Source organism: Lissotriton helveticus, chromosome 4_2 (genome assembly GCF_964261635.1).
Source record: "Lissotriton helveticus chromosome 4_2, aLisHel1.1, whole genome shotgun sequence".
NCBI lineage: Eukaryota > Metazoa > Chordata > Amphibia > Caudata > Salamandridae > Lissotriton > Lissotriton helveticus.
The window spans coordinates 109,050,475-109,072,765 of NC_136064.1; the positions used below are offsets into that span (position 1 = coordinate 109,050,475).

The 22,291-nt window shown below is 45.7% G+C and overlaps 1 protein-coding gene across 6 annotated transcripts in view; it reads right to left on the reverse strand.

The window, feature by feature from the left end:
* Positions 1-22,291, reverse strand: part of ZMYM3 (zinc finger MYM-type containing 3) — a 451,345-nt gene that overhangs the window by 186,392 nt on the left and 242,662 nt on the right. For all 6 annotated transcript variants that reach the window (XM_078640225.1, XM_078640224.1, XM_078640229.1 and 3 more), the window contains 2 exons: positions 11,574-11,724; positions 2,242-2,414 (listed from right to left, as the gene is read on the reverse strand). In XM_078640225.1, coding sequence (XP_078496351.1) covers positions 2,242-2,414; positions 11,574-11,724 — 324 coding nt within the window. The remainder of the gene's footprint in view (positions 1-2,241; positions 2,415-11,573; positions 11,725-22,291) is intronic.

The following is a 22,291-nucleotide window of genomic DNA, read 5'->3' on the forward strand; positions in this document are numbered from 1 at the left end:
TGTGATATGTCTAGATATCACACAGACATTTCGTAGACAAAAGGTAAGTAAATCACTTTTACTACATTTGCAGTTTTGTCAATGTTCCATACAAACCAACTCCACGCTTAGAACAATTTTCAAGAAAAGCTGTCAATGCAATCCTATGGAAGGAAATTGAGTTATCGGTTTACAGGTAAATAGTTATTTGTGGGAGTTGGTATTCTGGGGTTACAGCCAGGGTTCCCCCAGGATCATGGCTTCTTTCAAAGAGAACCCTCAGCGGCACTAGGGCGACACATGCATAGTGCTGAAGCCAAATGTTATCCAATAGGGGGCCTCCGGTTGGTGGATGCTCACGAGCACGCCACAAGGTTGTGGGAGCAAAGCTCCTGGTGTTCGGCTCAGGGGAAAGGGGGATCCAAGTTGGCACTCAAAGTACAAACACAGCGGCGGCTGGGTGCAGTTTTGGCATTGGATGCCCTGTTGGTTTCAATAGGGATTCTCCGGTTGCAACAAAGACTGTAGGCTCCAGAATGAAGATCTTCTTGAGGTGACAACTGGTTGAAGAAATATGTTGGTGTACCTGGGGATGCTGGGAACAGGCCGTAGGGTGCAGGGGTGTCTTTAGGCGTTGGGTTTAATTACCAGGGGATCCTCCAGAAAGAGGCTGCAGGCTTCGCTTGGAGATTTGAGGCAGGTCAGAGATCACCAGATCTCAGGTCAGGATCGACGGGGAGGCCTCCTCGTGGTGTAGGGACACTCAGGCCGGGGACGTTGGGTGCAGACTCTTGGTTTTGGCTGGAGCCAGATTCTGTGGGTGAGCAAATCCGGTGGTCAAAGGAGACATTTCTGTGAACGGCAGGTAGGTCCTCGTGGATCTTGAGGTTGATGGCTGGTAGGACACACCAGGATTTTGCTTCTGCAGGTTCGAGGTGGGGTCTGAGGAGGCAAAGTTCAGGGTTGCCCTTAAATACTATATTTTGGGGTGCTACAGGTAATTAAAGGTTGGGAGCAATGGGTTGTTTCCCTCGGGTGAGTACAGCCTATTATGCCACCCTCCAGTGGGAGGGGGGCATATGCCTCACTCTGGTTGGATGGGGTCCCCCATCTGCAAGATGGCGGTAACAGAGTTGTGCTTCACCTCGCCTCCCCCACCTAAGGGGTGGAGTTGGCAAAGGTGGGCACACCTCCCTTCCTCACTTGGTTTTCCCGCCGATGCTCTCCCCCAAAGTGGGGATCCGAACCAGTGGGCGCAAATTGCGGGAAGCAGCAAAAGGCCTGGGGTAGCTCACAAAGGCGGCAAGCCTTTGAAGCTTCCCCTTCGTGGAGCCTGCCCATCCTGGGGGAGGAGGAGGCTTAGAACCTAATTGGCTTAGACACTGGAGGGGTACAGGGTTCATGCACCTGTACCCTCACCACTGGTATAGTGCACCCAGCTAGAGGGGTGGCTGATCTATGCCAGGGCAGTGAGTTGTAGGCATGGCACACAAGCGTGTGTGCCATGCAGACTCTTCACAGACGGAGGGGCGGGGGGGTGTGTATATAGATATATACATGTATAAGGTACAGGACCTCTAAGTGTGGCAAAATAAGTGCTGCAGCCCTAGAGGCCTAGTCTGGTCACAGGGCTCTTGGTACCTAGAGTACCTTTTTACAAGGGACTTGCATATGGTCAGAGGTGCCAATTTGGGGGTACACGATACAGTTTCAGGAAAAGAACATAGGCCCGGGGTACCTGGTTGTCAGGAACCCAGGGCTCACTAAGTCAAAGAGTATCAACATCAGGCAAAAAGTGGGGGCAACCGTGCAAAAAGGAGCACTTTTTTTACAAGCGTTGATTTTCCTTGCGTACTTGACACTCTTCGGAGTTCATTCAAGCTCTTCTGACACACTTTCAGCAACTTCTTAGCAGCTCTCTCCGTGCACCTCCAAATGCAACAGCTTAAAGTAAATGTCAATCATACACAACCACTGTCGATACCTACCAAGAGTGGGAAAAGGTTCTGTAATCCAGCAATTCTGGACCGAACCATTAGATAACAGAAATATTCACATCATGTGTACCTAGAAGATATTTCACGTAGCAAAAAGGGGTTAATCTAGAGCTGTGAAGCACACACCAACGACCCATCATTGTCAGTCTGCCTACTGCGCACCTTCTTAGTGGCAATCAAGATACAAAGCACAAGCTCCCAACTGGAGCTCCCTATGACATCAGTTTCCATTCGGCACGTGTCTTGGTGGAGCCACGTCACTGACCTTAAAGTACCAGAGAAGGTACTTGCTCTTGCAGTCCTCACTGCAGAAGTCCCAGGTGCTTCCGTCCAGCTCCTCCGTCACAGCCCGCTGGCAGGTCTGCGAACAGTACGTGCAGGTGATGCAGCACAGGCCCAGGTTCTTGGTGAAATCCTGCTTGTACAGCAGGACGCAACCTAAAACAGGAGGGGGGAGTAGCGTAAGAGGCGCAGGGAAAAAGCACAGAGGACATAGGGACACTATTCTTGCACTCCCTTAACCAAAATAAGATACCCTTTGTATCCTGTCTGCTTATCTGAAACAGCAAACAAAATGACTCCGAGTACCATCCGTGTCTCTGCAGCTGCCACACCCCTCCGCAACTCATCTCCCATGGACTAGAACTGACCCTAAAAGTGACGTTTGGCAGTACCAGCCTTGTTCACATGTATGGGTGCTTCACCACGGTAACTAATGTGTGTGATACAGTGAACGGTGCTGAGGAAGCACGCCTTTAGAGGACTGTGCAAAAAGAATGATCCAGCCCAAGACAACACACTACGTGTGGCCATTCTGGGACTCCTTGCTTGACCGCCCTGTTTGCTCGTTAGGTATGCTTTCATATTTTATCATTTGGGGATATAGAACATGCTAGTTTGTACTATTGTGCTTCTATAATTATTCATTAGTCTTCATACAATGTAAGAACTAAATCTTAAACGCAATATGCTAAGACGTTTGTCTTCGTTCGACGAATCTTAATTAAACTTTCCTCCCCAAAAATTTCAGCTGCTTCCTGGAAAGTTTTTGGGCTATCCACTAAAAAAGGGAGGGAGGGATAAAATACACATTCCTCATGCAATTTCTTAAAGGAACTTTAGACAATGCTATAGCCAAAATGGCTGAACGGAATTACACCATATTTGGCAGAAAGTTTATTCCTTACCCAGAAAGCGTGTTAAAAAAAAAAAGAACTGGTGTTAATCGTTTCAACCATTTTAGAGACATGAAGCTTAAAAAGTTATAGCTCTGTACCAACCCTTTACTACTGAGGTACTAAACAGCAAAGGAAGCATACTGTTTGGCTGGATTTGCGGGACCGAAACCGGTCCCTCGCAACCAAGGGTTGTGAATGCCTGGCCATAACAAAGAGAAATGTTGTGGACAGCAGTTTAGGGCTCAAGTACTCAGTTCACAAGTCCTGGAAAGGAAATAAAAGCATATAAGGGGGCAGTACCCTGAACCTCCCATCTCCCCCGAGCCACCCCACCACCACAACCCCTGGTCAGAGTAAAAGAACAAAAAAAACAACTCAGCAGAGTCACGGTACTACTAATGGAGTACTCCGGTGCTAATTGGCAAGTGAGTCATACGGATTGGCTGGATCCACAGGACTGGTCCAAGGGCTGTGATTGGATGGCTGTGGGCTCAGTCTCCATGTCCTGAAAATAAAAACAAAGAACACACAATGGAGCCCTGAACCCATGGCCCTTTTGGAGGCTGGATTTCCTGAGCTGGCCTCGAAAATTCTTCAAAATGTACTAGGCCTGCAGGTTGAGTAACTTGAATAACCTAATCGGCCTAACTGCAATGGACTTGACCTGTAAAGTGGTCTCAAATTGTGTGATCATTGGCAAACATTTTATTTTACAGAGTCGCCCTTTTCTTCATTCTCACACATGAGTGCATCTTCAAATAATGGAGTTCAGCATTTCTGCTGTACAAAACAAAACTTATTTGATTAACTAGAGTAAATGCTTGCTACGTGTGGAATAAAAACCTAGCCCACATATAGGGTACGCCTGATCCCTGACTTGCCTCTCCGTTTACAAATGGCATTGCCATCGGGGCAGGAGAGTTTCTCAGTTCATGTTTAAACGCTCACTTTTCATAAATCTATTACTAAAGCATTATGTGGTAATGCACTGTCATTTAGTGGCCAAAAACCTTCCCACTGCCTTGCAGCTTTAATGATAAAACAATATAGTGTATTAACAATCTGTGAAAATTGGATCTAAGAAAACATATTTATTATTTGCACATCACCAAGTAAAGTGTTCTGATTTGTTTTTCATCCTGATAAAATATTGTTTTCATCACACAGAAGTGCAAAAAAAATGGCTTTCACAACTAATCAAATTTATTTTGAAATGTTTGTACAGTTGACTTATTAGCTATTAAAATGGGTGGTAGGAAAAACCTGATACCCTACATCCTTTCATTTCACACTTCGCACAGCAGCTCAGACAGTTAACTTTACGAAATCCTGAAAGTCTGCAGTCAGAGAAGGAAAAGTAATTGTAAACTGATTTCTGAACTCTGTCACTGAAGACAGAGCAAATGTGACAAGATAAAAACAAGCACTGGCGTTGCCAATAGGTCTCGCAGTATGAAAGTTTGAGCTATTGGTTTTCTAAATGACATTTTTTTTTTTTGTGTGATTTACAATGCCCATACTTTTAACTTTTCCCATTCGGAAAGTTTGAGCGATTCGTATTGTATTGTAAATGACACTTTTTTAATTTATGTGTTGGTTTTGAAAATAGCAAAATTATTAGCTTTGTCAGTTACAATGTCAATAGTTTTAACTTTTCGCAAATGTGACACCTATTGTATTGTATTGTAAATGAGATGATCTTATTTCAATAACATTTAAATTTGTGTCTGCAATTACAATGTGATACAACCTATGTCCATCTAATTCTTTCAAAATGCCATGTGCCTCAAATATAAAAGACATGCACTGTTTATTCAGCACGTTTTATGCTTTTTTTTGTCCCAGTGAACACTCCGAACTCTATCATTGGCTATTTAGTCACACAAAAAAACGAGCATGCATTCCATCTAGACATTATTGACACTTATTGACCAGCGCCAAGAAACCGTCCGGTGAACGCAGCGCTCTACAAATCCTTTTTACATTACATTACATTACATTACATATGCAGCTCTGGGGCCTAGCATTTGGGCTTAAACAGCCTCTGAAAACTGAATCCAAGGGACTGTTTCGTTTGGCAGGAGGGAAATATAGCGCCAGCTATGGGATTTATTACGCTGGCATTAACTTAGCCTAACAAGTCACTTGTGTAACATTAATATTTAAATGAGCCTGTGTTAAAGTTTACACCAGGGGATCCCCGCTTCAAAAGGCTCAATCGAGTATTACAGGCCATTGATTTGCTGGCACTGCAAGGACCAGCGAGCAGACCCCACTGCAACACACTGGGAAGAGAACTGAAAACAAATATCTGAACAGCGCACGATCAAGGCAGAGGCGTCGCGGCTGTTCGCTCAGAAGCAAACTGCGTTTTTAAAGGAGATTATGGATTTGGCAGCGTTCAGCCCTTCAAATCCTATAAGTAATTTTGACTACATCTATTGCCGTTTTTGCGGCTTTCTGCAGCCTTTGTAGTCCGGGAGTTAAACGCGTGTTTACTGCACACATTTATTATAGCAATATTCCACTTGGTAACAATACTTTTAAACCGTCTTAATATCAGGTAAACCACAGAACCAAATAAAGAATAAAAATAACGTGTGTGCTGTTGTTCAGTGGGTGTGCTGGTTTCTACTTAACCAAGCATTGAGTAGCCGGCTCCAGTGAAGGCACTCATTAGCCGGGAGCGCCTTCGGTTTCACTCGGTGTCAGACACATGTCACCCCTTGAATGGGCTGTTGTGGTGCACAAGATATGGAGCCGATCGATACGTGTGCAAGCTTGATTTAAAAACAAGCTAAAACCGGGAAAGCAAGAAAAAATAAAGCAGAGGGGACAAGGAAAGCCGTAGGTGGGGGGGAGGGTGGAGGGGGGGGGGGGTCGGGAATGCGAACGAGGGGAGAAGTGTGGCAGGCAGATGGCTGCGCGGAGGGAAGCCGGATGGGGCGGGAGAGCCTGGTGGGGGGGGGGGGGGGAGGGGGTGGGGCGGGGGTGGGCGGGAAGGTATAGAATGACGAGCAACGTGATGAGAAAGGGAGGGGGAAAACAAGAAAACAATGGGAATCGAAAACTAGAAACGAAAGAAAAAATGACAAGCTAAAACCGGGAAAGCAAGAAAAAACAAGGAGAAACACGAGAGACGGCCTGCGGCCGTCAAAGTGAAAGTACGAGGAGAAATGCGACACGGCGGGCAGGGGAGGGGGCGGAGCGGGGAGAGCGGCATGAGGGTGTGAAGCAGCAGGGGCCTGAGACGAGGCCGCCTTGCCTTTGATGTGGTAATGCGAGGCAAGCGGCTGGTGGCATTGTGCACGCGCTTTCACGTGCACTGGAAGAAATCGCCTGGGAATCGCCTGATCTCGGTAAGCTCTGTTTAAGCCACAATATATCGAGCTCGACCTAACAAGATATAGAGGCAGCTGTATTGCTTCTTCTCTTTGACTGAACAGAACACCTGTTCTTTGGTAACTTGGCATAACAGGTGAGTAGGTCCTAAATGTAGCTTGACCTGATAAAATATGACTCGCCATAGCGAGTGGGCGAGTAGATTTTTCATTGCCTGCTGAGGGAACACCACCCCTCCACCAATCCCCTGTGCCCAAGGTCAAAGTAAAACAGAATGGTTGCCGCAGACTTGCGGTACTAGTTGCAGAAATTCTCAGGATTCCTCAAAATCATTGCAAAATTACGGTGGTGCCAAAAAAAGTTAAGCCTGTGGGTTGTTGTGTGTTTGGCAAGCAATGTGGGTTGGCCACCTGCATGTGGGGATGGTGGGTTTCTGCGCGACACTGGACTAGTTGCCTGCAGGTGACCCGGCCCTGCAGCTATCCCACGTGTGGAGTAGGCATACTTTGGGATGGTAGTAAACTACTACTTTAAAAAAAAAAAACAGAAAAAACAAAGGCTAAAGTAACATTATAGCTAGGTGAAAATGTCAGTTAAAACTATTCTACACTAATTACAACTAATTACAACTAATTACATTCTAAACTCTAAAAACCACTGAAATTCACCAGTTATAGTTAACTCGAGGGACGATCACGGATACCTCTGCCATGCACAGTGTTGTCATCAATGATGTAATTGACACCATCAACTAGTTGGAGCTGCCCAAATCAGCATAACACAAGGTGAGAGGCTTTGCGGCTCACCGCCAAGTGATGCTGTTCCTGCCAGAGGGAGGAGTGAAGCACCTCCACCCTGAGCAGGCTTTGTTTCAGACCTCCGAGAGCACAAAGGCTGAGTCAGGTCATAAACTGGCCTGGTGGTGGCTGGCGGGGACCAGTCACCCAATACACTAAAAGTTAGTAGTTTTTCAGGGGGCATCTCTAAGATGCCACTTAAGTGCATTTCACAATAATCACTGGCATCAGTGTGGGGTTATTATGCTGAGATGTTTGATACCAAACTTCCAAGTCTGCAGTAAAGCCATCATGGAGCTTTGGCGTGCGTATTGACAAACTCTTAACCCATGTACTCAAAATGGCTTCACTGCACTTGCAGTGTTCAATAATGGACTCAGTCACTGTAGGGGCATACTGCTTATGTAACTATGCCCTCACCTGTGGTACAGGGCACCCTGACTTAGGACTGTAAGGCCTGCCAGAAGAGTGACTTACCATTGCCGCAGGCAGTGATGGGTAGGCCTGGCACCCAGAGAGGTATCCTAGGTCGACTCTTTCAGTTTATTTGGGTCAGAAACACTAAAAACCTGGACCACAGGGAATTGGAGGCTTGCTGCAAATCAGACCTCCCCGCCACCCCCACCCCCACCCCCACCTCGCATATCACAACGGTCAGTGACCGCAACGTTCACTACTCTGCAACTATATCGAACATTCTGGTTGACCAAGCACCACTAAAACTAAAGACAGGAACCACTGGTTCACTGGATCCCTCAACAATGAGAGGAGAGCCCTCGACAATCCGAAAGAATCTGGAGACAGCACCCTTCTGTAGCACATCTAAAAATTCTCCACCAGGCCAGAAATGCCTACAACAGGAACATCAACTCAAAAAAAGAATTCTTCAGATCTGAACTGGGGAATGCCCAGAACAGACCTCGCAAGCTCTTCGAACTGGTCAAACACCAATCCAATAGACTGGCCAAAACCGCGAAAGAAACCCCCAAGTCTTTAATATCATCTGAGGAATTCTCCTCATTTTTCGCTGACAAAGCCACAGCCTTAGGAAACAAACTTAGTGCTTCAACATACGCTCTACTCCTTCCTTCTCCTGTGCTGCCCCCACAGACTTAACCTAAAAATCAAGCACTCTGGGCTGATTTCAAACTCTATGACGAAGCCTCCGTCTCTAAAATCCTATCGACCTTAAACCCGAACAACGATCTTACTGACCCGCTACCATCCAACTGCCCAGCGGCCGCCACTCTGTCCATTATTCCTAGGTGGACTGCAATAATTAACGCCTGTCTGCGGCAGGGATCCATTCTGGACTCTGAAAGCCAGCCAAGTCCTCCCCATTTTGAAAAAGCTGTTGCTGGATCCAGTTTCCCCCGACAACTTCAGACCTATCTCTAACATCCCTCTCTTAACTGAAGTGTTGGAGCAATGTGTGCAACAGCAACTAAGTCAACACATCAACAAATTCCACCTACTTGATGACTTCCAATCTGGATTCAGACCCGGGCACAGCACCGAAACGACCATGCTCCACATCCTTGACGATGCTGTCCAAACCCTTGCCCAAGGGGAAATCTGCCTCCTAATCCTCCTAGACCAATCCTCAGCCTTTGGCACGGTCAACCATGTAAATCTACTTGAGTGCCTCAAACTCAGGATGGGATTGGTTGGCTCCGTTCTAGAATGGTTTAGGTCCATCCTCCAAAACCACAGATCACAGAGATTCATAATCAACAGCAACCTATTGGCTCCCTATCTGGTCACGGTTAGAGTTCCCCAAGGATCAACCCTGTCCTCCACCCTCTTCAACCTTTACCTTGAACCTCTTGCCGAAGTATTACACACCGCAAATATCTCCTACCATATGTACGCTGACGACACTCAGATCTACATCAAAACCTCATCCCTCGAGGAGATTCTCTCCCTGAATGAGGCCCTGGAAGGGACTGTCCAATACCAACATCCCCTGTCAACTACCAAGACCTATAAAAGTAGTTATTGAGGCATGGCATACGACGACAGCTAAAACAGGGTGGAAGAGAGGGTTAACAGTTTAAACGCTTCACTGGAAAAGTTGTATACTGAAGAAAGTAAGGGACCTAGAGTGTTATACAAGTGGGACACTATAGGCAGACATGTTTTATTTATTTATATTTTATTTATTTTATTTTATGCGTTTTTATATAGCACAGACTTTACCCGAAGGTGTCAGAGCGCTTCACAATAGGAATAGTAAGAAAACTTATTACAAGTCAGCATGTTACAAAAGCAAACGTTACATTACATAAGGCAATGGTGACAATTGTGCATGTATCAAGAGCAGACGGACTCATAAAAAAGCATGAATACAACTAAAACATGCACTAGCGTGGGAACGGAAACAAATGGAAGGCACACAAGCCAGTTCCACTCTAGAATAAAAAGTATTATACTGTCAGATGCAAAAAATATATATATATAGATACCAAATGCAAAGGACGCTCATCAAAATAACCCTACACCGCTGGGAAAAATGATGGTTACGATGGGGAAAAAACCAGGGCATAATGCGGACACAAAGACGAAGCATGTGGACAACCAAAGCCAGTAGTAGCAGTAAGGTCCAGACTCGGATCAGTAGGACTCAAGATACTGCGTGTAGGAGACTATACAAGAACAGACATGTAGATCTCTGTGGTGCTTGTGATGAAATATAAATAAGAAATCAGACAACAAGGTACATTTTACTACATTATCTGGCAGTGTCCCAAAGTTACTGAATACTGGAAAGAGGTCAACAAATGTATGGGTGAAATATGGCACTCTGGCATGGAATGCCCAATTAGAACAACTAGTTGGCCATATGGAATGATGACCTACTAGGAAGACACAACATTTTTAAGACAGACTTTATGGTGATTAGTGGTAACTTGGCTAGAAATGGAGGAGTGGAAGAAAATGATTATGTTACTTACCTAAGTTAAGTAACAAATGGGGTGACCCAGTATCCCCAAGAACCTGGGCAGTAATACAGTTATTATAGACAGTTGGTTCATTCGGGTGAAATATATTTCTTTACTTATCTCATATATGCACACAATATTATTCATTCATTGTTAACTGAGAAAATCAAAGCGAAATTATTAATGAAAAAGAATAGAATCCAAACCATCTGCAAGATATTTTATAAATTATATTCATTTATAAATTCTTTCATTTGTAAACGTACAAAAGTAAAAGGCTGAAAATTCTGTTCAGCGGTGGGCAAGGTGTGTAATTTGTGACAATTGGTGCTCAGTGCAATTAGTGCAAGTATAATATACAATATATACAATGACGGTTTCCAGTAGTGGGGAGGAAAAGGAAGGGAGAAAGGGAGGGATGTGACCAATGTTTATATCGTAACAAATGTTTTCTGTACAGATTGTGCAGTATTACCAAGAGGATTCACACAGCATTGAGACTCGAAAAAGCTTCTTGGAAAAAAACTATTTGTAATCATCTGAGCCCAACACTATATGGCAGACTCTTGCACAGCATGTGTATCTACACCACACATGCCTCGAACACTTATTTTTTTCCCCTAGACTGACTGCAAGTATGCAATATGTATCTACGTAAGAAAGAAAGCATCATACGTCCAGGTGGGGTTTCCAATGTGGGCTGCAATTGCTTCAACTTTGTATGAATATTGCATTTTATATTTACATATACGTAAAGAAAATCAATTAAAAAAAATACTATCCATCACTCCTTTTAACTTCAGCTCCACTACTAGGCAGAACAATAATCCACTATTAAAGCATATCTACGGCAGTCACACACAACAGAAACATTACCCATATAGAGCAGACACATCCCATACATAAACCTCCCACCAAATGGCATACCAAGCATTCGCAAAGGCACTTTAGCGTCTTGCCAGGAGTATGTAGCACTAAAAAAATGCCACTATCCAATATAATGCACCCTGATCTTCAGGCGGAAGGGATGTGGTTAAGAGTTGCAGTACACCATCTTCAGACCTAGAATGTGGTTAACGGGCCAGAAATGATCAGGTTGTGAATGAACACCCCCTCCTTCTTTATTTCAAAAGCAGGAATGAAAAAATAAAAAGAAGTCAGTTTCTCGCAGCCCTCACAAGACTTCTGTTTGGTTCTCGTGTTACCATTATATTACTGCTGTCCCACAAGGCAGTCTCTTTGCATCAGCCTTTCCTCTGAAAGGGTACCTACACTTATTCTGGGGTTTCACATGACCATTCCATGTTTTTGCACTCACACCACCACCTTCCAGCTTACCTTCACTGCAGAAGTTCTTCTCAACTCCAGAGAAGCGGATCTTTTCGTGTAGAAGCTTCTCCTGCTTGCAGTACTCGCACTGAGACACCACACCCCGTAGCCTCTTGTAATCGTCACAGCAATCTTTGCAGCAAAACTGGTAAACATTGTTCTGTCACAGAAAAAAGTCAGCATCAATGCAGTTGTCAGAGTCTATGAAGAAGAAACTCTGAATTTTATTCATGATCGATTACTTAAAATCATTACATGTAAACATCAGAACACAGCGGTTTCCGATTTACAATAATGGGAAGTGTTTCAAACTTGCAAAGAAAAGTGTGATCTATAAAATGACTTAAAAGAATAGCAGCATTAGTGAAGAACATTAAAATTCCTTATACAAGTCAGCCATGTCATCAAAACTTAGATTAATTCAATTAAAGATACTCCATAAGGCGGGTGTGGTCTCGCCAAGCAGCAAGATGGCCGCTCTGAAACCAAGCTCTGCCGGCTGAGCCAGTAATCCTGCATAATCCAGGACTCCTGAGGTGTATCAGTAGCATCAGCTAGTGCTGACCAGGCAAATCGACTGGATATCGACTACTTGTGGCGATCTGTGGCTGACTGTCCCCTGTTGCCGGGCTGTGGAGCTGGGCGGCGGCGGATCACAACTGCGGCCCACCTGAGGCGGAAGCCGGACCTGGCCTGCTGCCGCCTCATGGACTGATAGCCAGAAGTGCCCCTGATTGAAGCGGGCTGCCCGAGACTGCTTGAGGATTGCGCCCTACCGAGTCTGGATATACGTTTCAAATAACAAGGGAACCCCAGTATTGAGACCCGGGGAAATTAAGTATTTGGAAAAACAAGGGTCTGTGGGAGGCCAATAGTAATTCCTTTAGAACAGCAAGCGTTAATCAGAGGAGTAATCAAGGGAAGTCCAAGCGGGACTGGTTACGCAATGTATGCTGGGACACAAGTTTCGGTATGACATCACATTTATTAACTTTGCAATCACATTTATTAACAGCATGAATGGAGTATCATCGCATATTTTTAGTAATAATTCCAGTGCTCATACAAAAAGTGAAAGTGTGTGAAGTGAGGGGTGTCCATGACATTAAAATTTACATTGCATTTACAACAACAGTAAACAAAACTCCAAATTAATTAAATGCAGTAGAGGAGTTTTTGGTGAATTAAATACAGTGGAGGAGTATTGGGTTACAACCAAAAACTCATCTACTGCATTAAATGCAACATGCAAGAGGAGGCAACCTGGAGCATTGACTAGGCCAACAGGAGAGTGCCCTAATCATCTATCTTGAAACTGTGATGAAAGGACTGAACAAAGAGAAGGTATAGTTTCTTACCGGTCGGTGTAGTTTTGCAGCTTGAAGACTTTCTGGATTCACTATGCTGTGCATTATTCCGCCATCTAATGGTTGGGTCTGGAATTGTAGTTTTTGTATGGGGTAGGGTTCGTGGCCCAGGTGGGCGTCGACATACCACCCTTTGGTGTCCTTCGTGACGTCGGCGTGCTCCCACCTTTGGCCGCCATCTTCAGATTCTTTTTTTCTTGTCTCGTGTTATTCTTGTTTTTCCTCTTATTTAATCCCTTTCCTCCTGACTCCTCTTTCTGGCGGAGGAGGGTGGGTTCGCTAGTAAATCCATAAAGTCGTCAAGCTGCAAAACCACACCGACGGGTAAGAAACTATACGTTTTACAGTGTGAATCTTTCTGGATTCACTGTGCTCTGCATGGACTTTGTAGCGGTTTGTCCTTATTGTGGTGGCTGGGCGGAAGATGAGCTCTGGTTACTAAATATATGTTGTAAGACCTTCTGTCCCACTTGCGCTTCTTTGTTCATTTGGATATCTACACAGTAGTGCTTAGTGAACGTGTGCACTGAAGACCATGTTGCTGCTTGGCAAATGTCTTGAATCGGTGTGTTAGCTAGAAACACAATTGTTGCTTCTTTCTTCCTTGTTGAGTGAGCCTGAGCTGCTCCTTGTAACTGTTGTCCTGCTGGTTTGTGGCATAGTTGTATGGTTTGTGCAATCCATCGAGCAATGGTATTTTTGGTAACTGGTCGTCCCAAAAAAACTGCTTGCGAAGGAAACAAAGAGTCAATTTGTCTTTCAGCACTCCTTTGTCCTTTCGATATAGTGCATCACAGCCCTCCTGGCGTCCAGTGTGTAGCGCTCTCTCTGTGCTTGGTTTTTGGAAAAAACTAGGTATTTGGATTGTTTGCTTGACGTGGAATTAAGACACCACCTTTGGCATGAAGTGTGGGTCTGTTCTCATTACAATCCTACCACTGAGTATCTGCAAGTAGGGCTCTAGAAGTGTTAGCGCCTGCAACTCACTTACTCTTCGTAGTGATGCGATAGCCACTAAGAAGGCAGTCTTTAGTGTGAGCATATGCTGTGGAGCCTTGTGCCTTGGCTCGAATGGTGCCTTCATCAATTGGATCAGCACTGCGTTGAGGTTCCATGCTGGTGCTGGCATCCTGTTTGGAGTTGCGATTCTATTTGCCCCTTCTAGAATTCTTTTCACTACTTGTGAGGTTTAGAAACTTTTCCCTGTATCTCCTTGTATAAGCCACAATCGCCGCTAAGTGTACCCTTAGGGATGTGTAGCTTAGTTTACTTTGCAGTAGATGTGTTAAATATTTCAGTAATGTTTACTCCCTTGCGATCTTTCTTTGCAATTTTTCTCTAATGCACCATTCTAAGAATCTTTTTCACTTAGCTACGTAGCATTTCCTTGTGGTAGGCCTTCTTGTCTCCCTGAGCACTGCTAGTGCTCACCGGTAGCTTGAGGTGCTAGCTCTTCAGGAGCCATGCCGCCAGGCTGAGGCTCTCCGGCTCTGTGTGTAGCACCCTCCTGTTCTGCCTTGTTAACAGGTCCCTTCGTCTTGGAAACCTGTGTGCTTGTGCCTGCACCATTTCCCCTATTTGTGAGAACCATGACTGTCTGGCCCACTGCAATGCTATGAGTATCAGTGATTGTTGCTGATTCTGCATTTGTCGAGTACTGTGTGTATCAGTGGTATCTGGGGAAAAGCGTATGCAAAAGTTTTTGACCACCTTATCCATAGCGCATTCCCTTGTGACTGATGGTCTGGTGGTCTGTGTAGGAGAGTAGGGTCTGCAATCCTATGATCACCCAGATTTTTGCTTTTTGCTGCACTGGTTTACGACTTTCCCTGGCTGTGGGCCTGCTAATCAGACCCACAGCCTAGCTGTTCTCTCTATTCCAAATTGTACCCAGGTACTGAATTGGCACTGGGCCCTCTCCAAGTCCCTGTACCCAGGGCAGAGGTGCACCCAGAAGTCTCCCAGGGGCTGCAGCATGTATTATGCCACCCCTGGGCTGACTAACTAAACTGACACAACTGGCTGATTGACAGCTGGGAGCAAGGTGGTGTAATCACCCTTTGCTTTAGATATAGTATTCCTATATCTAAACCTAAAATGGGCACACAGATCTCCTATCAGTCACTCCTATGGCAGGCCTTAACAATCCTGAAGGCAGAGTGCTTGGAATCGTGTGAGATAGTGCTCTGGCATGAGCTGAGCTTGTCTGCGACCTTCGGGATCTATCCATTAGCCGTTTCCATGATAGCGTCAGACCATATACTCTTAAGTGCCTTATAATCCTCGCGGTTATGGTAACTTTGGTCTGACATTATCTAAACATGTCGTGTACGGTGTCATACGCTTTGGAATACTACCCCCTCGCCAGTTCTGGCGACGGGGGTAGCATTCCACCCCTCTAGAGGGAGAAGACCTGTTGGTAGCTGTAACCCCGGTTAAAGTTAAACACAGCCTCAGCTCCACAAAATGGATGCTGCCACCGAGACACCAGTCTGCCCTCCTGCTGCTGGGAGTCCTTCCAGCAAACGGAGGCCTGGACAAAGGGTTTCCTGTCAGGGGCGGTGCTAGCACCATCCCAGACAGGATTTTGTGTATCCCAGGTAGGCAGGGCTGAAAGGAAGGTGACTGCAAGTGGCACCCCGATGCTCACTGTGCATATGCCGGCTCAAACCAGTTCCTGGGGCACACCAGCCCCTGAGCTGGGGAGAGACCGGACAAAGGAGAGGGGTGTAGCCACCCCCCTCCTAGTGCCACCCATAGGGCAGGACTTAGTCGCGTGCCAGACCCTTTTCTCAGGATAAAGGTAGGAGCAGGCCCCCTTCCAGATTAGATCATCTTTGAATCCTGAAACTACTTTCCACGAAAGGAACTCTCGACTTCTTCTCAAGATTTCTCCCTTGTGACTAAGGAGTAGTCAGCCTGCACCAGCAGGCACCAGCTAAGTATCTTGCGGTTTGCTGCCCGTCCTTCCTCCGGAACCAGACCGACCAGCACGACGAGACCCGGCCACCCTGCATCTCTGACCTCTACCTGCCTCTACAGCACAGCTGAGAACCGTGGGTGCGACGAGACCAGAGGAACCGGCTATCATCAGAACCTGCACGACACTGACCCAGCACGACCGCCGAGGGACCCTCGAGTGGGTGCACTGGGGTAAGAGAAGCCCCAACCCCAAGCAGCACGAGCACCAAAGCCCAGCCCCCCAGCATCCACCAGATCTGCGTGGGGCCCTTTTGCTTCTGTGTTGCTTGCCACGTTGTCCGGTCACTTGCCCGCTGGCTAGTGACCCTCCAGACGACGTCCTACGTTTGTTTCACCGCTGGTCTAGCTCCTCTAGACTGGCCCTTGTCTCCTCTTGAAGGGGAACTTCCTCGGACCCTCCTGGTCCACCCCAGATGCCATTTTGTGTCACCGCGTGGGCTTGCCTTAGCCAAGGCTTGTTGCCTCCTTCAACGGATCCAGCATCGCCAGCAGCAGACATCAGACGTGGGACAGCTTGCAGACCTCCAGCCTGGTCGACCTGAGCGCCCTGGTCCGTGCTGCAGCAGAATCCAGTGTCACTTCTTCACCTGGCTGAGTGACCTCGTCCGGTGCCATCCTGGTGCCCACCTAATCACTGGCTAGTGATTCAGAACTTGGTCCCCTCTGCTTACAGGTACTCTCTTCAGCTGATCCAGTCCTTGGATCGGCCCAGAACATCTCCACTGGTCGCCTGCCAGCAACTTCCACTTCAGGCTCCTGGTTCGTCAACGAAGAAACCCGACGACACTTGAACCCTATGCAGCCGCAGCCCCTGGGCTAGGTAAACCGAGTACCCCGGTGCTCCAGCGTAGACCAACTCTCTAAGTGTCTAGATCCACTTTCGTTTTTGACCTACCTAGTCGGGTTCGCCCGAGAACACTAACTTTTGCTTTTACTAGTATCCATAGACTTTGTCCCGCATTACGCGTGAGAGTTCCCACTCTGCACACGACGTCCCTAGGCCTCCTGCTTCTAATCTAAGGGTTCAGTATTGTAGGCCTAGCGTTTCTAAAGTCTATGAGAGTAGTTACTTACCTGCTAGTAATTTCGCATTCCACTTTTGTAGTATATGGTTTTTCGTGCCCCTCGGGCATTTGTGTAAATTGTGCGACTTTCAGTATTTCTTTAAGAGTTTTGTGTTGTGCTTAGCTCCCTGACTCATAAAGAGTTCAGGGTAGTACTGTTATAAATAAATATACTTTTATTTTCATAACAACTTGTGTGGTGTCCTTTCACTTGGTGTTCAAAGGGTAAATGTGATGGTAAAACAGCTGGCTTAACACGCCCTCTAGAGTTTAGCCTAAAGACTGCACGTGTCCATGCTACTAGGATAGCTGGTCTATAAGGTTGACTTACAACCAAACATCAATAAGGGTTGTTTGGTATGATACAAAGTGATCACTAGAATAGTGAGCACTATATATCAGGCCAACTTCTCACAGTCTGGATGCGAAGTGTTGCCATTTTGCATTTTGGTGTGCTGCAAATAAGTATTTGCGGTGTACCCCACTTCCGGAATACCTTTTGTAATTCCTTTAGGCTGATCTCCCATTCATGGGATGCTGACGTCTGCCCGTTGAGTCGGTCTGCCTCGACATTGTCCTTTCCTGGTAGGTGTATGGCTAGTAGGTCTATTTTCAGTGGAATGGCCCATGTCCATATCTCCTGTCCTAGCCCTGATAGCGCTACTGATTGTGTTCCTTCTTGTTTGCTGATGTAGAACATGGTCGTGGTGTTGTCTGTTTGGATCAACACCCTGCTTCCGTACAGCTCCTTTTGAAAAGCTTTTAAGGCTAGGAACACTGTTTTTAGTTCCAGGTAATTGATGTCCTTGACCACATCCTGTTGCGACCATAGACCCCACACCTTGAGCTGGTTCATGTGCGCGCCACACCCCAGCTGGGAGGCGTCCGTCGTGATGGTCACTGTGGATGTATTCCCCATGTGTATATCATAATATGTTCTACCTTTTAACTCAATTACTAAGCTCACTGTCAGATACTAACAACTTAAGTATACTCGTAATATGGCTATGGTTCTCAATCTACGTTCAATTAACTATACTAATAATAAGCATGATAATTAGAATTAGATCAACCTTACTAGGAAAAGCTCATGCAATATTCAAATTAAGTATTTTTCTGCTCCTGCCAGCATCAAAATAAACTGTTCACTGCCCTACTACTTCTGCTTTCGTGCATCACCCCCTCCCCCTCCCCCTCTCACAATGGTAATGTGCACTCTTCCATAACCATAGTCTGTCTTTAAATATCTAAGACTGTGCATTCTTAAACACCCCCAATGACAGTTGAGCCTTTGTCACTTTTTGAACGTCCTACACCGTGCAATCAGTGGTGTTCTACTTTCGGGTTTCTGAATTCCGGTTGACTTGTACTGCTATATTACATATTTTTGCAGCCTTGAGAAAGCCCTGGTCTATTGACCGCTTAGGGCTAAACACATGTCGGCTGTCTTACCAACTGCAGTATAATAATACTTTGGAACAACAAGGATGAAATCCAATAAAAACTCTCAAGACAACCTGTTCCAACTATATTTGTCAAAAACATAACACCCCAGAACCACAAAGGGAGTCTCCAACGATATTGAATTACACACATTATTTAAGGAGGAGTACATGCTCAATCCTTCGCCATACTGATAATCAATGCACCGGACCAACCCACTCGAGTGATCCAGGACCACGAGAACGTCCCCCCGGCGACTGGAACCCGAAGTCCAGTGTCCAAAGACCCTCGTCGACGACCCCGACGACGCCTGCAGCCTCAGGACAGAGGACCCCTCCGACCGCAACCAGCAGGAGGTAAGATTTCCCGACCTCAAAAAACACCCCTGCGCCCAGCGGCCCCCTGTGTCCAATTCCTGGGTGCCTCCAAGACCCCAACTTACCCCTCGAAGTGTTGGTCGCTCTAGAAGATCCTTCGCCCCTGAGCCTGCAGCCTTTGTTCCCTTTTCAAGTTCTTCATTGAATAACATTGAGCGCCGACGGCTCAAAAGCACTCTGCACCCAGCCGCCCGAGTGCCCCTGGCAGTGCAACCTGTACCCTATCCTACTTCCCCATTTGCCCTGAGCAAGTGACCAGGAGCCAAGCTCCCACAGCCCTGTGGCCTGCTAGCCAGCAGCCACCAAGCCGGAGGCCTCCTTTCCCTCGTTGGATAACATTGGGCCTAACTACCTCTGCACCCGGCCTCCCCTGTGCCGCTGGGGGTGAACCAACTGTACCTACCTGACCCCGGGGACCCCTGAGTCTATGCCCAGAACCCTAACTTCACCAGTCAAGTACTCACCTGGAAACCGATAACTCACTTACCTGCCATTGGATAACATTGACTGGTTTGACTCGAAAAATCTTCTAAGTGTGAAGTTTTGGAAACTAAAAATATTCATATAAAATCACCCGAATTCCAAAGTACTCACCTGTGATCAGGGGAGAAGCCAGTACTGTACCTTATAGCCCAGTACTGAACCGCAAACGTAATCCTTACCAGGTTTACTAATAATCTGTATTTTCTCCATGTGAACCCATTGTCTGCTTTTCTATGAAATTTCTTCTAAGTGTCTACTTTTGAAAACTAGAAATATTCTTTAAAAATCATACGAAATACTGAAACGTAATTACTTACCTGTTTTGAGTTGAGACCCCAGTGCTGGCCCCAGGAGACCAGTACTGGATTACAAAAGTAACAAGATCGTACTTTACCTGCAACCTGAATTTTCTCCCATTTGATAACATTGCCAGATTCCTGTTGAAATGTTTTTAAGTGTAAACTTTTAAAGTAGCTTTTTATTCCTGAAAAATCACTACAATACCTAAAACGTTTTTGCTAAACTGTTTTCAGCTTAGATGACAAGACTGAACCGAGGATCCAGTCCTGGAATTACCAAAGTAATCTACAAAGTAATCAACTGTGTTTCTATAAGGAAATCCATTGAGCTCAATGCTAAATTGTGTGTAGAATTGTGTTGCCTACTACAACCCCTGTACCTATTGTCTTTACAAAGTTTATTACCTTTCTGCAAAGTACTCATCTGAGACCTCACATATTGAGAACAGTATATTTTTTGATACCTGTTGGTTCTAGAAATAAAACAACTATATATTTTGATATAAAAACAATTGGCCTGGAGTTCAGTCCTTGAGTATGTGAAACCTTTTGCTGACTGAGTGTGTACATCAAAGGCTTTGCACTGTTCTCTGGTGCTGCCTTACCGCTCGACCAAGCTACCACTTTGGAGAGTAAGGTCAGCCCTGACTTTAACCTCTGTTATACCTCTGGGGTTGGTGGACTCTATACACACTGTACCTTATTCTGGTCCAGTGTATATAGAGCCACTTTCTCACAGCTGGTTATAAATATAAATTAAAAGTAATAAATAAATAGGTCGTATCTGTCCTGCAGTGCTCAGGCGAGGATGGGAAGAGCGAGGTACTCTAAATCTCGTAAAGGGAGTCAGCAAGTGGGATCGTTCTTTCACATAGTATGGGAGTGCCCAGAAATGAAAAGCTATAGGGAAGCTGCGATACAGTGCCTACAAGAAGTATGTGGATTAGATCTACAACCCCTGTTAAGATGTGGCCTTCTTCATATATGGTACGTTATAGACCTCACTCTAAGAACAACTCAGGGCAACTATGGGGACAATGATCGCTAATCGGAACATAGCAAGGAGATGGGGGTGGGGTGTCAAATATACCAACACTGACTGAATGGAAGATAGACATGGACTTGTGCCCGGTGGCTGAGGAAGTGGCCTATAAAAGCAGAGGGTGACCAATGAAACTGGGACAAATTTGGGGAAAATGGAAACTGGGACAAATTTGGGGAAAATGGAACACCTATAAGGGTAACATATGCTCCCCTCCAACTACTAACCTCAGGTGTGGGAGACCGAGAATGAACCCATATGACGCAAAAGACAGCCCAGGCGGAATTAAAGCCTGGGATTGTTTGTTAAACAAATGTGCGACTTTGCGTCAATTATAATGCATTTCTACATGGGGGATCTAAAACAACAATGGATATCTATGTACGTGGCTGTTTTTAAATGATATATGTGATTGCTCTATTCTATGGTTAAATAAAATGAGTTTTTTTCTAATTCTTTATATAAAAAACAATGTAAACCGACTCTTCTGTTCACATGCCAGTGTTGATCTGAGCAAGGTCAACAGAGAACCACTCAGAGGCAAAAATAGTGCAAATTACTTGAACTAAAACATTTATTTCATCTTGAAACTAATCCATTGTTGCGCTGCTGGTTTGTTAGCAGCTTTAAAGCGCTTAGGGGGGAAAGAGAGTCGTGAGTGTTGTCTCTTCTTGATTTTGTCAACAGATTGCTCTTGTAGGAGATCCTAAGAGTTAGGATAATTAAAAGACAAGGAGGAAGTGAAGTGCTCGTGTTCCGGTGCGCCGGAACACCAAGGCCAGACTGACTTTGCTTATGTCCCTTTGGATGTTCAACAAGTGCCAAGTCTGGGCCCCTACGGAGGAGAAAATGCTTTTGTCACACAAAGGCCGAGCAATTCTCACCCTGTTGGTGCGTTAAGAAGTGCGGATCGAATAACACCTGAATTTCCCCAACCTGGCAAAAGTCTGTGGTGAGTTGGCGGAGAAGCAGATCATCATCAGAAGAAATAAGCGCCCATGTGACCCAAATATTAAGAGCTCTACCAGCATTCCATTTGATTTATTTCAAAATGATTATTTAATGAGTACCTTTAGGGAAGACTTTTAATGGTTTCTGGGACAATTCGTCATCACCGAGAAGTTTTTAAGTGGGTGCAGTGATTCATCCATTATTATTATTATTATTATTAAGCAGTTTTATAGCGCGCTCAATTACTCCGGAGTATCCTGGCGCGAAAAGAAAGGAATGGAAAAGAGTTGAACAGCAAAGCCCTGAACCGACCTAACAAACTAGACAGCCAATCTAAATAAATGGTTTTTTAGCGCTTTCTTAAAAGCCATGAAGTCAGCAATACTACGCAGAGAAGCCGGGAGCGCATTCCAAGCGCGCGCGGCCTTCACTGCCACAGAGTGTCCACCCAACCGGACACGCCGAAAGCGCGGAACCTGCAGCAGATGTTGAGCTGCTGAACGCAATTCTCGATTGGGGGAGTGCCACACGAATCGTTTCATCAGGTAAGCGGGACCCCGCCCATTGATGGCCTTATGGGCCAGAGTCAACATTTTAAAGGTAATCCTGTGCGGCACCGGGAGCCAATGCAGACCCACCAGGAAACTCCTAACGCTGATCCGCCTGGAGATATTCCCCAGTAATCTGGCGGTAGCGTTCTGGATAATCTGGAGCCGCCC